The following is a 15,097-nucleotide window of genomic DNA, read 5'->3' as shown; positions in this document are numbered from 1 at the left end:
GGCCCCAAGCAAAGCCGTGCCCTGTCTGACGTCCCTTTTCCCGCCAGGGACGGAGATAACTCAGCTGGGTCAGGCGAAGCCAGGGACATGGCAGAGGTGATGCTGTTCCAGAGGGCAGAGCCAGGCAAGGATCTGTCCCCGTGCTGCTCCCTGCCCGGGCTGTGCCGGGCTGGCACGTCCCTGCCTGGCTGAGGAGCCCTGGCAGCCTCCGAGCATCCGCAAGAGCTGCAGGAGGATCTCTGGTCTCCGGTGTGAATCCCCAGGGCTCCTTGTTAGGTTAATGAAGAGGCTGTCTTCTTTTCCACTCTGTTTGATTTGATTGGCTTCTCTGGGGGCAGGAAGGCGATTGCTGTGGAGGAAGGATTTGCTTATCAGCAAAGGCCCGGCACAAAGCTGCCCCGGCCCGTGGGGAGCAGGGCTGGGGCTGGGCTGTGCCAGGCACTGCAGAGCCCCTGGCTGAGGGGCAGAGCCGTGAGCCACAGGGCTGGGGTGGCACATGGATGTGTGGGGACACACACAGGGGAGGGACAGCGTGTGACACAGGGCTGGGATGGCACATGGACATGTGGGGACACACAGAGGAGGGACAGCATGTGCCATAGGGCTGGGATGGCACATGGACATGTGGGGACACACACAGAGAAGGGACGCCGTGTGACACAGGGGTGGCACTGGAAGGTGCTGAATGCTCAGCCCTAGCTGGAGCACAGCACAGAGCGTGGGGTGTCACCAGGGCTGTGACAGACGCTGGCTGCAGGGCACAGGGACGTGTCCATCCCCCAGGGTGTGCTGGGGGACAGCTGTGTCACCCCTTTCCCCCAAAATGAGCAGAGCAGCTCATTACCTTGAGAGCCTGACGTGTTTTTATGGTGATGATGAAATTGTCTCACCAGCGTTTGTTGGGGGGGTCACGCTGGGGTTTTGGGGTGGGCGGGGGGGAGCAGGAGCCTGCACAGCCAGACTCGCTCGGGGAACACTGACAAGACAAAACTTGGTGTATTTTTGGATTGTCTCCACACCACAGGGCTCTGGTTGGGATATAAATTATTAGTGCCAGTACAAAGCGCAGTTTATCTGCGGGCTCACATGGAGGCACCAATAACATTAATAATTTAAAAAATGTTAATAATTTAGAAATCTTTTTTTTTTAATTGCTTTTCAGCCCCCCTCGTCCGCCCCCGTTCTCCCAGTGGCATTCATCCCACATTCTGAATTCAGTCTGTCTCCGTGCCTGGAACCTCCATCCGCCAGCGTCCCACTGTCAATCAATCTGATTTCCCAACTGTCAGAGTGCAGGATTGTAAATAACAGATCCTCGGGGGGGTCTGGGCAGCAGGGAAGGGGCGCAGGGGAGGGGAGAGGAGAGGGGGTGTGTGCGGGGGGTTGTTGCGGTCATTCAGGATCAATGCGGCTCCTGGAGCTGGCTGCACGCCAGCCTTCTAAATTACAGCCGCCGTGGCAATCAGGAGTGACCTGGGTTTTTCAGATAATTAATTTATAAACATTGGAAGGTTGCACGGTCTCCCTGGCTCGGCGAATTCTCTGGCCTTTTTCTGTGATCTGATGGTGTTTGGCTGTTGCGTGCTCGTGCAGTTCAGAGTTTTTGTTTTAGGGTTCGTCCCCTCGCCTGGGGCTGTGGGGACAGGGCAGGAGTGGGGACAGGGACAGGAGTGGGGACAGGGGCAGGAGTTGGGGGCAGGAGCAGGAGTGGGGACAGGGACAGGAATGGGGGCAGGAGTGGGGACAGGAACAGGAGTGGGGACAGGAGCAGGAGTGGGGACAGGGACAGGAGTGGGGGCAGGAGTGGGGACAGGAGCAGGAGTGGGGACAGGAGCAGGAGTGGGGACAGGAGTGGGGACAGGGACAGGAGTGGGGACAGGGACAGGAGTGGGGGCAGGGACAGGAGTGGGGACAGGGACAGGAATGGGGGCAGGAGTGGGGACAGGAACAGGAGTGGGGACAGGAGCAGGAGTGGGGACAGGGACAGGAGTGGGGGCAGGAGTGGGGACAGGGACAGGAATGGGGGCAGGAGTGGGGACAGGAGCAGGAGTGGGGACAGGAGCAGGAATGGGGGCAGGAGAGGGGACAGGGACAGGAGTGGGGACAGGGACAGGAATGGGGGCAGGAGTGGGGACAGGGACAGGAATGGGGGCAGGAGTGGGGACAGGGACAGGAGTGGGGACAGGAGTGGGGATAGGGACAGGAGTGGGGGCAGGGACAGGAGTGGGGACAGGGACAGGAATGGGGGCAGGAGTGGGGACAGGAACAGGAGTGGGGACAGGAGCAGGAGTGGGGACAGGGACAGGAGTGGGGGCAGGAGTGGGGACAGGAGCAGGAGTGGGGACAGGAGCAGGAGTGGGGACAGGAGTGGGGACAGGGACAGGAGTGGGGGCAGGGACAGGAGTGGGGACAGGGACAGGAATGGGGGCAGGAGTGGGGACAGGAACAGGAGTGGGGACAGGAGCAGGAGTGGGGACAGGGACAGGAGTGGGGGCAGGAGTGGGGACAGGGACAGGAATGGGGGCAGGAGTGGGGACAGGAGCAGGAGTGGGGACAGGAGCAGGAATGGGGGCAGGAGAGGGGACAGGGACAGGAGTGGGGACAGGGACAGGAATGGGGGCAGGAGTGGGGACAGGGACAGGAATGGGGGCAGGAGTGGGGACAGGGACAGGAGTGGGGACAGGGACAGGAGTGGGGACAGAAATGTGGGCACTGCTGTCCCCCTTCCTGCCAGCAGAAGCAGCAGCTGTGGGAATGTTCTCAGCCCAGCACGGGGCTCCAGCCCTGAGCATCACCAGAACGTTTGATGCTGTGACTGATGGAGCTGGGGCTGCGCTGGGCACGTCTCGGTGCCAGAGGGGGTGGCCGGGATTTCCAGAACCGAGGGAAAAGAGCCTGGTGGGGGAAAGGGGAAGACAGAGATGGTGAATGTGACATTACCAGGGTTGTGCAATGCTCCTACAGCAGAGTGGCTTTACAAAGCAGCTGTGGGAAGAGGTGGATGTGCTGCTGGATGTGCTGCTGGATGGGAGGGCTTTGCAGGGTCCGTGTTGGAGGTGATCTTGCCCAGGGTGTGCTCAGGGAGATAAATCTGCCTCTGCTCCTGTCCCCAGCTGTGTTTTGGTTTCCTTTGGCAGGCTGGTGCAGGCTGGTGGTGTGAGGGAGGTTTCCTCTGCGGGGATGTTTCCTGTGCACCACGGGAGCGGCAGCAGAGGCTCTGGGGTGTGGGGTGTGAGCTGTGTGCAGGGGGATTTCACAGGGACTGGGGGACTCCTGATGCTTACCTGGGAGAGGGCAGCCCCCTGGGAAAGGCTCAGTGTGCCTGGCACAGGTGTCCGTGTCACTTGTTGTTCCCTGAGGCCAGGACAGGGGCAGGTGGGCTGTACCTGCATCACCTGCCCCTCCCTGGGGCTCCTTGGATTCTGCTTGAGGTGGTTCTGGCCTTGCCTGCTGTGTCCATCCCAGGGCAGTGGGCAGTGAGCTGCACTGAGCCCTTGCAGGGGCTGTGCAGGTGTCGCAGGCAGGGTGACAGGGTCCTGCAGAGGCTGTGCAGGTGTCCCAGGCAGGGTGACACAGGTCCTGCAGGGGCTGTGCAGGTGTCCCAGGTGTCGCAGGCAGGGTGACAGGGTCCTGCAGGGGCTGTGCAGGTGTCGCAGGCAGGGTGACAGGGTCCTGCAGAGGCTGTGCAGGTGTCGCAGGCAGGGTGACAGGGCCCTGCAGGGGCTGTGCAGGTGTCGCAGGCAGGGTGACAGGGTCCTGCAGGGGCTGTGCAGGTGTCCCAGGCAGGGTGACACAGGTCCTGCAGGGGCTGTGCAGGTGTCCCAGGTGTCGCAGGCAGGGTGACAGGGTCCTGCAGGGGCTGTGCAGGTGTCCCAGGTGTCCCAGGCAGGGTGACAGAGTCCTGCAGGGGCTGTGCAGGTGTCCCAGGCAGGGTGACAGGGCCCTGCAGGGGCTGTGCAGGTGTCGCAGGCAGGGTGACAGGGCCCTGCAGGGGCTGTGCAGGTGTCGCAGGCAGGGTGACACAGGTCCTGCAGGGGCTGTGCAGGTGTCCCAGGCAGGGTGACACAGGTCCTGCAGGGGCTGTGCAGGTGTCCCAGGCAGGGTGACACAGGTCCTGCAGGGGCTGTGCAGGTGTCCCAGGTGTCCCAGGCAGGGTGACAGGGTCCTGCAGGGGCTGTGCAGGTGTCCCAGGCAGGGTGACACAGGTCCTGCAGGGGCTGTGCAGGTGTCCCAGGTGTCGCAGGCAGGGTGACAGGGTCCTGCCGCGGTGCCAGGGCAGTGGGGCTCAGTGAAGGCTGCGTTTCCTGCGGAGCAGTCTCCGGGCAGTGCTGTGCTAGGGCTGGGAGGAAGCTCCCTCCCCTTCTGTGCCCCATCCTCAGCTGCTCCGGGGCCCAGCCCTTCCCTGTCCCGGCTGTGGCAGGCACGTCCAGCCCTGCAGAGCCCCGGGTCCCGGGCAGAGAGAGCCCCGGTAACCTCGGGGGCCGGAGGGGACACGGGAGCGGGGCAGGTGCCAGCGCGGCTCCGCTCGGGACCGACCGGGAGAGGGAGTTTGGGGAATGCCTCCCTCTCCCGCTGCTCTCCTCGCATCCATCCATCCCTCCTTCCATCCTTCCCTCCCTTTTTTTCCGCTCCCTCCCTCCGGCAGGAAGGCAATTAAACAGCAAATCCACCCCCCTGCCGTAGTTGCACAATTTCCTCCGCTGCCAAACTCCCTGGGCGGCGGGGGCGGATCGCGCCCGGAGCCGCTCGGCCGGGTGAGTGCCGGGGCCGCCGCTCCCCGCCGGGCTCCGCCGCCGCCCCGGCGCCCCAGAGCCGCTCCGAGCCGGGGGTGGCCCGGGGAGCGGGCACGGCAGAGCCGGGGGTGGCCCGGGGAGCGGGCACGGCCCCGGGGAGCGGGCACGGCCCCGGGGAGCGGGCACGGCCCCGGGGAGAGGGCACGGCCCCGGGGAGCGGGCACGGCCCCGGGGAGAGGGCACGGCCCCGGGGAGAGGGCACGGCAGAGCCGGGGGTGGCCCCGGGGAGCGGGCACGGCCCCGGGGAGCGGGCACGGCCCCGGGGAGAGGGCACGGCAGAGCCGGGGGTGGCCCCGGGGGCTGCGGGCACGGCCGGGAGCAGCCCCACGGCAGCGCTGTCGCCCGCGGGGAGCCGCGAGCAGCCCCGGAGCAGCCTGTGTGTGTCCGTGTGTCTGTCCGTGTGTGTGTCTGTCCGTGTGTGTGTCTGTCCGTGTGTCTGTCCGTGTGTCTGTGTCCGTGTGTCTGTGTCCGTGTGTCTGTGTCCGTGTGTGTGTCCGTGTGTGTGTCCGTGTGTGTGTCCGTGTGTGTGTCCGTGTGTGTGTCCGTGTGTGTGTGTGTCCGTGTGTGTGTGTGTCCGTGTGTGTGTGTGTCCGTGTGTGTGTGTGTCCGTGTGTGTGTCCGTGTGTGTGTCCGTGTGTGTGTCCGTGTGTCTGTCCGTGTGTGTGTGTGTCCGTGTGTGTGTCTGTCCGTGTGTCCGTGTGTCCGTGTGTGTGTCCGTGTGTCTGTCCGTGTGTGTGTCCGTGTGTCCGTGTGTGTGTCCGTGTGTCCGTGTCCGTGTGTCTGTCCGTGTGTCTGTCCGTGTGTCCGTGTCCGTGTGTCCGTGTCCGTGTGTCCGTGTCCGTGTGTCCGTGTCCGTGTGTGTGTCCGTGTCTGTGTGTCCGTGTCTGTGTGTCCGTGTCCGTGTGTCCGTGTCCGTGTGTCTGTCCGTGTGTGTGTCCGTGTGTCCGTGTCCGTGTGTCCGTGTGTCTGTCCGTGTGTCCGTGCGAGCGGGGGCCGGGGGTCGCGGGCTCGGTGCCGGGCAGCAGCAGCAGCAGCAGCTCCAGCTCCAGCTCCTCATCGCTCCCTCCCTCCCTCCCTCCCTCCCCTCGGCTGTCCCCAGATCTGCTCCGGGCGCGGCAGGAGGTGGCGGCGGCGGCGGCGCGGACCCCGGGCGCGATGGAAGCGCACATCCCCTCGGCCAGCAACTCGTCCAGCCAGCGCAGGAAGCAGGGCCTCCCCCAGCACAGGGACAGCCACTTCCCCGACAGGTACCGGGCTCGGCCCCGGGGCGGGGTTTGGCCGGGGCTCGGGCCGGGCTGGAGGGATGCGGGGTGTGGGAAGGGGGCAGCGGTGGGGTCGGCTCTGGGATGGGCCGGCCGGGGCACCGGGGCAGTCACGGTCCCTGGGAGTGTTCAGAAAGCCTGTGCATGTGGCACTGGGTTGGTGGTTTGGTGGTGACCGCGGCCGTGTCGGGGTAATGGCTGCACTTGGTGATTTTCGAGGCCGTGGGAGAGGGCAGCAATGGCTGGGGCTGGGCAGAGCTGATTTGCCTGGGCAAGGTGTGACCGTGTCCTTTGGGGGTTCTGCGGGGATGCTCCTGCCACACTCCAGGGTATCTGTATGGAAAGGGGAGGAATCTGTGTCTGTGCACATCTGCATCCACATCCAGACAGGCTGCAATGATCCCAGAGCTGTGTTGGAGATGCCACTCTCTCGCCTGTTCTTGGGCATTGAGCAAGTTCAGGTGTTCCAAGTTTGCATTTCCAGTTAATGAGGGAGAAGAAGTGCTCTGAGACGGAACAGAAAGAGAAGAAGTTTTCTTTGTTCAGGAAAAGAGCCTCAGCTTCCCTTTCCCAGTGCTAGGAGTGCTGGAAAGCTGATATCCCCCCACCCCCAGGAAATTCTAGCTCATTTATCTTGCTCTGTGCCATGAGCCATTCCCTCTGCAATCAAGAACTTCAGAGGGAAATTAAATTAAAGCTGCGTGCGTTCCTGACAGGGATAGCGGGGACAGGAGGGGGCTCTGGGGATGCAAAGGCTTTGGATATCAGGGGATGAGCAGTGGAAGGCTCTGGTGTTTACACTTCTCTTGGCTTTTGTGTTGGGGTGGGGGCAGAGCAGGCTGCACTATCAGCTCTGTAGTGTGTGGATGGATGTGCTGAGTCCAGAGTTTTCCCCCATTTAGAGCCTTGGAGATCCCGTCTGGTTTTCCTCCTCTCCCATCAACACCTTTGCACTGTGGAGGGGCTGGGCAGCCCTGGAAGCCTCTCTCCCACAGCGTGTACTTTGGCTAACCCACCCCATAAATCCCGGCCCCTGAGCAGACCTGGGAGGAATGCAGGGATGGAGGAGCCTCCTGCAGCCGCTCTCAGGAACGTTTCCCCAGCGCTGTGCGGGCTGGAGAGGAGCCAGGCCGGCCCCAGAGCTGCCTGGAAAAGCATCCACGGAAGGGTGGAGGCTGCTCACGGGGAGGTGCTGCTCGCAGGAGGGGCGGGCTGAGGATGGGGAGATCCAGATCAGACCCAGAGGGGTTTGTTTGCCACTGGCAGGCAGGTGCTGGGGCACGGAGCTGGGCTAGGCCAGGAAGTGTTCTGTGCTTTGGGAAGAGGGGAGGGAAGATGCTGGCTGGGTCAGGGGATGGGGGCTGAAGGCCAGGAGGTGGCTCTTGGACCAAACCACTGCTTTTCCTCCTGGGTCAGTTCTCCAAAGAGCCCCACGAATAGCTGGATTGGCAGGAGAGGGAGATCCTGGCGAGGGAGGAACACACAGGGACACAGCCTGTCTTGGATGCTGAGGGAAATCCCTGTGGGAAGTGTGCAGGAGTCCCACAGTGTCCCAATTTCCCCTGCTGCAGGTGACAGTGGCTTTCATTTGGAAAGGAGGGTGTGTTCAACATTTGGGAAGGTTCAGCTGCAAGAGCAGCAGAATGGGGTGTGTTGGTGGGGAAGAGCTTGCAGTGAGGTGATCTTGAAGGTCCTTTCCATCCAAACCAGTCTGGGATCATCTCACAGGTGGTTATTTCTCCCCAGAGGTCTGGAGCCCCCTGAGCACCACTGAGGGTCAGTGTGTATCCCTCTGCTCAGGTGGTTGGAGCTGTCCTGTGCCAGCTGTTCCTCCAGAACACCACAGGTGTTTTTGGGAATGCCAGGAGAAGCTGTGGCCGTGTGTTGCAGAGCAGGGAAGTTTTCTAGGTGGTAATTCCTCCCTTGCATTCCTTGTTAGCCTTGGGTTTGTCCTTGGGGTAAATCAGAGCAGCCTCGTGCACCTTTGTCCTGGGGGAACAGAAATTTCTGAGGCTCAGGGTGGGCACTGGCAGGGGAGGAGGCAGTGGAGGAAGCTGCCTTGCATTCCCAGGCACACCTAGGTGCATTTCTGGTGTCTCCTTTCCCAGGAGCAGGAGTAACAACCACAGTGCAGGGGGATGAGAAGTGCTTGGCACGGTGTTCAAATTCCATTTCAGCTTCCTCTGTGCGGCTCAGGTCAGCTCTCAGCTTTGTGAACAGGAATAATCAGTGACTTCAGCCCTTCTGTCTGGCCCAGAAAGAGGGGAAAACCCCCAGTGGTGACCCAGTTTTATTTGTCAGGGCAGTGCTGGTGTTTCTGCAAAGGCAGCAATGCAGAGAACGTGCCTGGCAATGGGAACTGCAGTTCTCCAGTTCCCAGCTGTGAAGGGGCTGAGCCAGGGGACACTTGGGAAGGTGGGTGTGCTCAGATATTTGTCATTAATTAATTAATGATTATATCTTTGCTGGTCAGGGACAGGCTGGGAGGTTTGGCTCTGTGGGGATGACACACTCAAGCACACAGATCTGGATTTTCTTGGGCCAAGGTCCTGGCAGTGGCACAGTGGTCCCTTCATCTCTTGGAAGGAGTCGGTGAAACTGAGGCATCTTGCCAAAGGCAGACTCAAGCCACAGTCTGGAGAATTCATTTGGTTTCATGGTTTTGGTTTCCTGGATCCTTTGGAGGCGGATCCAGCTTGGGTGCTGCAGTGCCAGGGCCTGGTGGTCTGTTTGGGAAGATGGTTGAGCTCAGTGTTATAAAAAGACTTGGAAGAGGAGAGGGTGCAGCTGAAAGGTGCTGCTGTAGCTGCTTCAGCCTGGAGCTCTTCCCATCTCCAGGCTGCTGCCTCTCCTGCAGAGCTGGCAGGTGGCTGTACCCTGCAGAGCTGCTTGGATCCTGCTCCTTGCCTGCTGCCTCCGAGATTTGTTGGCAATGTTCTGCTGGGGTCCTTCAGCCTGGCGTGTTCTTCCCCGAGGTGCTCATCCCTGCTTCTCTCTGTGTGGAGCCTGGGGAAGGTTTCCTCTTGAGGGAAGATCTTTCATGCCCTGCACACAGAAGGGGTTGGAGAGGAGCTGAGGCAGGGCTGGGAGAGCTGCTGGATGGTGTGGTCAGTGGGGTGAAGCTTCTTGCCTGGGTTTGATGCCTCGGTGCTGTGCTGGGAGTTGTTGGGAGTTGGTTTTTGTGCCTGCAGCGTGAGGTGGGGGGTCTGGGGGGGTCTGGAGGGACCTGCCCCTCTCAGAGGAGAGGCAGAGCCAGGGCAGGTGCTGAGGCAGGTGTTGGTGCAGGCACTCAGTGGCTCTGAGCAGCTCGTGGGAGCACAGCTCATCCCCCGGAGCCCCGGGCAAGCAGCAGGAATGCCAAGGAACACGGGATGCTGCCAGCCTGAGGTGCCATCAGCACCCCCATCCCTGGGTCCTGGGAAGCCCAGCCCCAGTCAGGAGCGAGCTGGGGTGGGAGAGGCACCCACTGCCTCCCCTGCAGGAGCTGACAGACACTGTGTGCCAGCCAGAGGCTTCCTCTGCGCAGAGATGTGCCCAAAATACCCAGCCTGCATTTTTGGATTCCCTTCTTCCCATCTGCTGCTGCTGCTGCCGTTTGTTCTTCCCCCACCTCATTCCTCCCCCCTAATTTGGGGAGGTTTTCCTTTTTCCTGCTGGCTCCTTGGGCACTTCTCCTGCCCTCTCTGAGCACCCCTCCTGCCCTCCTTGGGCACCTCTCCCCTCTCTGGACACCCCTCCTGCCCTCTCTGAGCACCATCTCTCTCCTGCTCTCACCCACCCCAGCCCTGTGTCCCCCTCTCCTCTCTGAAGGCTCTGATGTTCTGGTTTTTGCCCTGGCAGGATCCTTGCCTGGTTCCCATCTGGCTGAATGTTCTGCAGAGCAAAGGTCGAAGATCTTGACCTGATTTAACCAGTCTGGATTTTGAGGGGGCAGCACAAACCAGCCCCTGTCTGTGGCCAGCCCTCGCTGCTGCCCTGGGAGGGCAGTGCCAGCACGTGTTCTTTTCCTGCCTGGAAATCCCAAACACCGTTTTTAGCAAGGCCTTTGATTTTATTTATTCTCCCTTGCTGGCAGTGTCTGGGGATGGCAGAGCAGCGAGGAGCTCTGTGCCTCCTGCCTGTTACCTCAGGTTTAAAGTGTCTCTTCCTATCAAATGCAGAGCAGAAGAAAGCAGAGCTTTCATGCATTCTTTCTCCTCCCCCCCCCTCTTCTTCCATCCGTTCTAAATTTATTTCCATGCCTTGCCGGTTTCAATCTGCATTTCCTGACCCTCTCACATCTCCAGTCACAGCCTGTGCTCCGAGCCTTCCCCGAGAGCTTGGATTGAGCCAGGGGGGAGCTCTGCTCCAGGCTTGGGAGGATATCATGGGGTTAAAGTGAAAGGCTTGGTTTTAACAGTATAATGTGTAACCCCATAATGACTTTAAATATTGATTATTTGAAGGCCATTAGTGCTTATTGTTAAAGAAAAGTCGATACTTTTTAAGCCTTGTGAACCATTTGTCTCCTGTTAAAGGACATATCAAATTTAGCAGCGTGCAGTGCAAATCCCCTAATACCCTGCTCACAAGCCTCCAGCTGGCATTTTAGGGGGGGAAAAGGAAAAGGGGGCAGGGGGAGGAATGTGCAGCAGCACAGAATTGCTCTCTTCGAGGTAAGGACAAGGCTTATCAGATGTAATTGCCAGGGGCTAAATTCACCTCCTCAGAGTAGGGCACTGTAATTCTGACTCTGAGCCGTGGAGGAAGAGGAGGAAGGAATTGAATGGGGGATTCGAGGCTGACAGACCTGGCAGAGGAGGCAGGGCTCAGCGTTTGGTGCACACCTGTCCAAAATCTCTGCAGCCTTTGTTGATGTCTCGGGGTTTTTTCCCTCTGGCGTTGCCAGTTCTTTTCCCAGCTGGCTGGGAAATGTGGGAGGGCTGCCCAGCCCTGTGCCAGGGCACGACCTGGCTCTGCTGCCTCCCTCCCGTGCCAGGGACGGGCCAGACGGGCTGCCAGGGAGCGGGGCAGGTTCTGTGCCAGGCAGGTTGGCACTGTGGGGTGGCACAGGGGGTCTGTCCCTGGTGGCCACGCGGCTGAGGGGCTCCCCGGGGCTCTGGAGCTGGGCAGTGTCAGGCTCCCTGCAGGGAGGAAAATCCTCCCTCCCCCAAATATTCCCGAGCATACCTGCCTGCTTGCTAAGGTCTCTGCTGCCGGGACTGTGCTGAGGCACAGCGACCCCCTTGTGTTCGGCCATCTGCAGCCTTTTTTGGGCTGTTTCGGCCATCTGGCCTCCCTGCTCTGACCCCAGGGGTGTGACAGTGCCAGCTGAGGGCCCTTGGGCTCTGCTGCTCCCCTGGCCCCACCTGCAGCCTCGTGCTGAGGGTTCTCTGTCCTGCTGTGCCAGGCAGGCACGGTGACAGCGTGTGCCAGGGTGTGTCCCTGCACTTCCTAACCCTTGGGGCTCATCCCCAGCGTGTGTTGGAGGGTGAGGGGCTGATGTGTCCTGTCCAGCCCCTCTTCCAGCCACCTCCAGCTGCTTTCCAGGCTGCTGTGCCCGTGGGGCTGTGTCCGGGAGCGATGGCTTTGTCCCTGTGCTCCATCCCGTTCCCCATCCAGGCCCAGGGAAGCTCTGAGGGAACGAACTGAGGCTGGAGCAGCTGGGAATTCCTCAGGGATCAAAGTCATGCCCCGTAGCACAGCATGAAAGCACAGAAACAAGCTGGGATGAGCACTGGGCTGCCACCGAGGGGAGAACCTTTCATTTCCCTGGGTCCTGCCCCGATCCCCGTCCCACACTCTGCGGCCCGGGCACAGACTGGCCTCAGCCGAGGAGCTCCTTTGGGCTGGAGCTCTCCACGGGCAGCCTGGGGCTCCCGCAGGATCGGGGATCCCGCAGGATCAGGGGATCCCGCAGGATCGGAGATCTCCCGCAGGATCGGGGATCCCTGAGGATCGGGGATCCCTGAGGATCGGGGATCCCGCAGGATCGGAGATCTCCCGCAGGATCGGGGGATCTCCCGCAGGATCGGGGATCTCCCGCAGGATCGGGGATCCCTGAGGATCGGGGATCTCCCGCAGGATCGGGGATCCCTGAGGATCGGGGATCTCCCGCAGGATCGGGGATCCCTGAGGATCGGGGTTCCCGCAGGATCCGGGGCTCCCGCAGGATCGGGGATCTCCCGCAGGATCGGGGATCTCCCGCAGGATCTGGGATCCTGTAGGATCCGGGGTTCCCGCAGGATCGGGGATCTCCCGCAGGATCGGGGATCCCGCAGGATCGGGGATCTCCCGCAGGATCTGGGATCCCGTAGGATCCGGGGTTCCCGCAGGATCGGGGATCTCCCGCAGGATCGAGGATCTCCCGCAGGATCGGGGATCTCCCGCAGGATCGGGGATCTCCCGCAGGATCGGGGATCTCTCGCAGGATCTGGGATCCCGCAGGATCGGGGATCTCCCGCAGGATCCGGGGATCTCCCGCAGGATCGGGGATCTCCCGCAGGATCGGGGATCTCCCGCAGGATCGGGGATCCCTGAGGATCGGGGCTCCCGCAGGATCGGGGATCTCCCGCAGGATCGGGGATCTCCCGCAGGATCGGGGATCCCGCAGGATCCGGGGTTCCCGCAGGATCCGGGGATCTCCCGCAGGATCGGGGATCTCCCGCAGGATCGGGGATCCCGCAGGATCCGGGGATCTCCCGCAGGATCGGGGATCCCGCAGGATCGGGGGATCCCGCAGGATCCGGGGATCTCCCGCAGGATCGGGGATCTCCCGCAGGATCGGGGATCCCGCAGGATCCGGGGATCTCCCGCAGGATCGGGGTTCCCGCAGGATCCGGGGTTCCTGCAGGATCCGGGATCTCCCGCAGGATCCGGGGATCTCCCGCAGGATCTGGGGCTCTCGCAGGATCGGGGATCCCTGAGGATCGGGGATCTCCCGCAGGATCGGGGATCTCCTGCAGGATCCGGGATCTCCCGCAGGATCGGGGGATCTCCCGCAGGATCCGGGGCTCTCGCAGGATCGGGGATCTCCTGCAGGATCGGGGATCCCGCAGGATCGGGGTTCCCGCAGGATCGGGGATCTCCCGCAGGATCCGGGGCTCTCGCAGGATCGGGGATCTCCCGCAGGATCGGGGGATCTCCCGCAGGATCCGGGGATCTCCCGCAGGATCGGGGATCTCTCGCAGGATCCGGGGTTCCCGCAGGATCCGGGGTTCCTGCAGGATCCCCTTCCCCGCGCATCCCCACGGCCACACCACGGTTAACAGCGACTTGATTTCCTAAATTGCTTCTTATCAAAGGCCCAGCACGTGTGCCAGGCTCGTCTCGCCGTGATTAGCGCTAATTAGGATGGAGCGGACGGCTCGGAGCCCCCACGCCGCTTTAATTGCCCGTTATTCATGCGCGGGCCGGGCCGGTGGCAGCAGCACTTGGCAGCCCCGCGAGCGCGGCCCCGCTAATTGCGAGGCCTCGGGGATTAGGGCAGGTGATTACACACTTGACGGTGTAATTACATAAGCATCGCTTGGCTGCTGCCCCGGCTCGGAGCCGAAGGTCGAGCGCGGCGCTAGCTGAGATGAATTGGAGCTGCCAGCGGAGCGCAGCGCAGCGCACGGGCGGCATTAACATTTCTGCAGCCCCCATCGATCCAGACACCGCCGGCTCCGCAGTCAGCTCAGAGCAGAGCCGGGGAGCAGGGGAGGAGGGGAACGAGAGCCGGGACACGGCCACGGGGACGAGGGGAAGGAGAGCCGGGACACGGCCACGGGGACGAGGGGAAGGAGAGCCGGGACACGGCCACGGGGACGGGAGGCACACGGCCACGGCATGGGGGAGAGGAGGAATTCTGGAGGGGAGGTGCAGCCGGGTCAGTGTTTTGTAGTGGCTGCACAGAACGGGGATAAAGCTGTGCTGGGAATGGCTCTGCTCTCCCACTTCGTGCCCAGGGATCCTTGTCTGGCTTTCCATGAGCTGATCCAATTCCACAAGGTGATCCATGCCCATGAGACAATCCATTTCCTTGAGCTGATCCATGCCCTCGAGCTGATCCATGCCCATGGGCTGATCCATTTCCTTGAGCTGATCCATGCCCTCAAGCTGATCCATGCCCTTGAGCTGATCCATGCCCACAAGCTGATCCATGCCCATGAGCTGATCCATGCCCATGAGACAATCCATGCCCTCGAGCTGATCCATTTCCTCGAGCTGATCCATGCCCATGAGCTGATCCATGCCCTCGAGCTGATCCATGCCCTCAAGCTGATCCATTTCCTTGAGCTGATCCATGCCCATGAGCTGATCCATGCCCATGAGCTGATCCATGCCCACGAGCTAATCCATGCCCTTGAGCTGATCCATGCCCTTGAGCTGATCCATGCCCTCGAGCTGATCCATGCCCATGAGAGAATCCATGCCCATGAGAGAATCCATGCCCATGAGCTGATCCATGGATGGCCGGGATGCTCCTGTTGTTATCCCCCCACTGCGGTGCCTCTGCACGTGCTGTGTTTGTTGCAAAGTCACAGGCACCTTCTGCCTCCCTCTCCCTTGCCCTCCAGCCTCTCCCAGAGCAGATTTTTCCAGGGAGATACTGCAAAATGAAAATAAACGGCCCCACACTTGGCTGTGCCTCTGGATGCCCTGCTGAAGGTAATAATGTTGTAAGTGGCCATCAAAAGGAATTAAGAGACGTGCAGCCGGAAAGCAGATTTGCTTGCAGGCTCCCAGGGCAGATCTGACTAATGGAAGAGACCTTGGCTCTTATTCCCTTCCTGCTTTTTTTTTTCTTTTTTTTTCTTTCTGCCTTCCCTCTTGCTGCAAGTGTTCCCTGTCTCTTTTCCAGGCGTTGTCCCCTTCCCACCACCCAATCCTGCCTCCCTCCATTTCCCTCTGCCTGGCTTCATCCACCCCTTCTCCAGCAAGATTCCTTCCCACTGATCCCACTGCCCTTCTTGCTGACATCCCTCTCCTGTCTGTATTTTCCTCTGCCTCACTCCCAGCTTTCCTCTCCAGAATTAAAGCACATCCAGCTGGGACAGGCGTTTTTTGCAAGGCAAGCCA

The 15,097-nt window shown here is 61.3% G+C and overlaps 1 protein-coding gene across 5 annotated transcripts in view; it reads left to right on the top strand.

Annotated features, from left to right (window-relative positions):
* The window catches only part of SAMD11 (sterile alpha motif domain containing 11), an 87,150-nt gene that overhangs the window by 61,255 nt on the left and 10,798 nt on the right, over window positions 1–15,097 (top strand). For all 5 annotated transcript variants that reach the window (XM_086860184.1, XM_086860183.1, XM_086860185.1 and 2 more), the window contains one exon: window positions 5,893–6,040. In XM_086860184.1, the coding sequence (XP_086716310.1) occupies window positions 5,893–6,040 (148 nt within the window). The remainder of the gene's footprint in view (window positions 1–5,892; window positions 6,041–15,097) is intronic.

The sequence above is a fragment of the Cyanistes caeruleus genome, chromosome 22 (assembly GCF_971803275.1).
Source record: "Cyanistes caeruleus chromosome 22, bCyaCae1.hap1.1, whole genome shotgun sequence".
In the NCBI taxonomy this organism is placed as follows: Eukaryota; Metazoa; Chordata; class Aves; order Passeriformes; family Paridae; genus Cyanistes; species Cyanistes caeruleus.
Note: the sequence above shows the minus strand (reverse complement) of the source record. Positions and strands in the feature narration are given on the sequence as shown.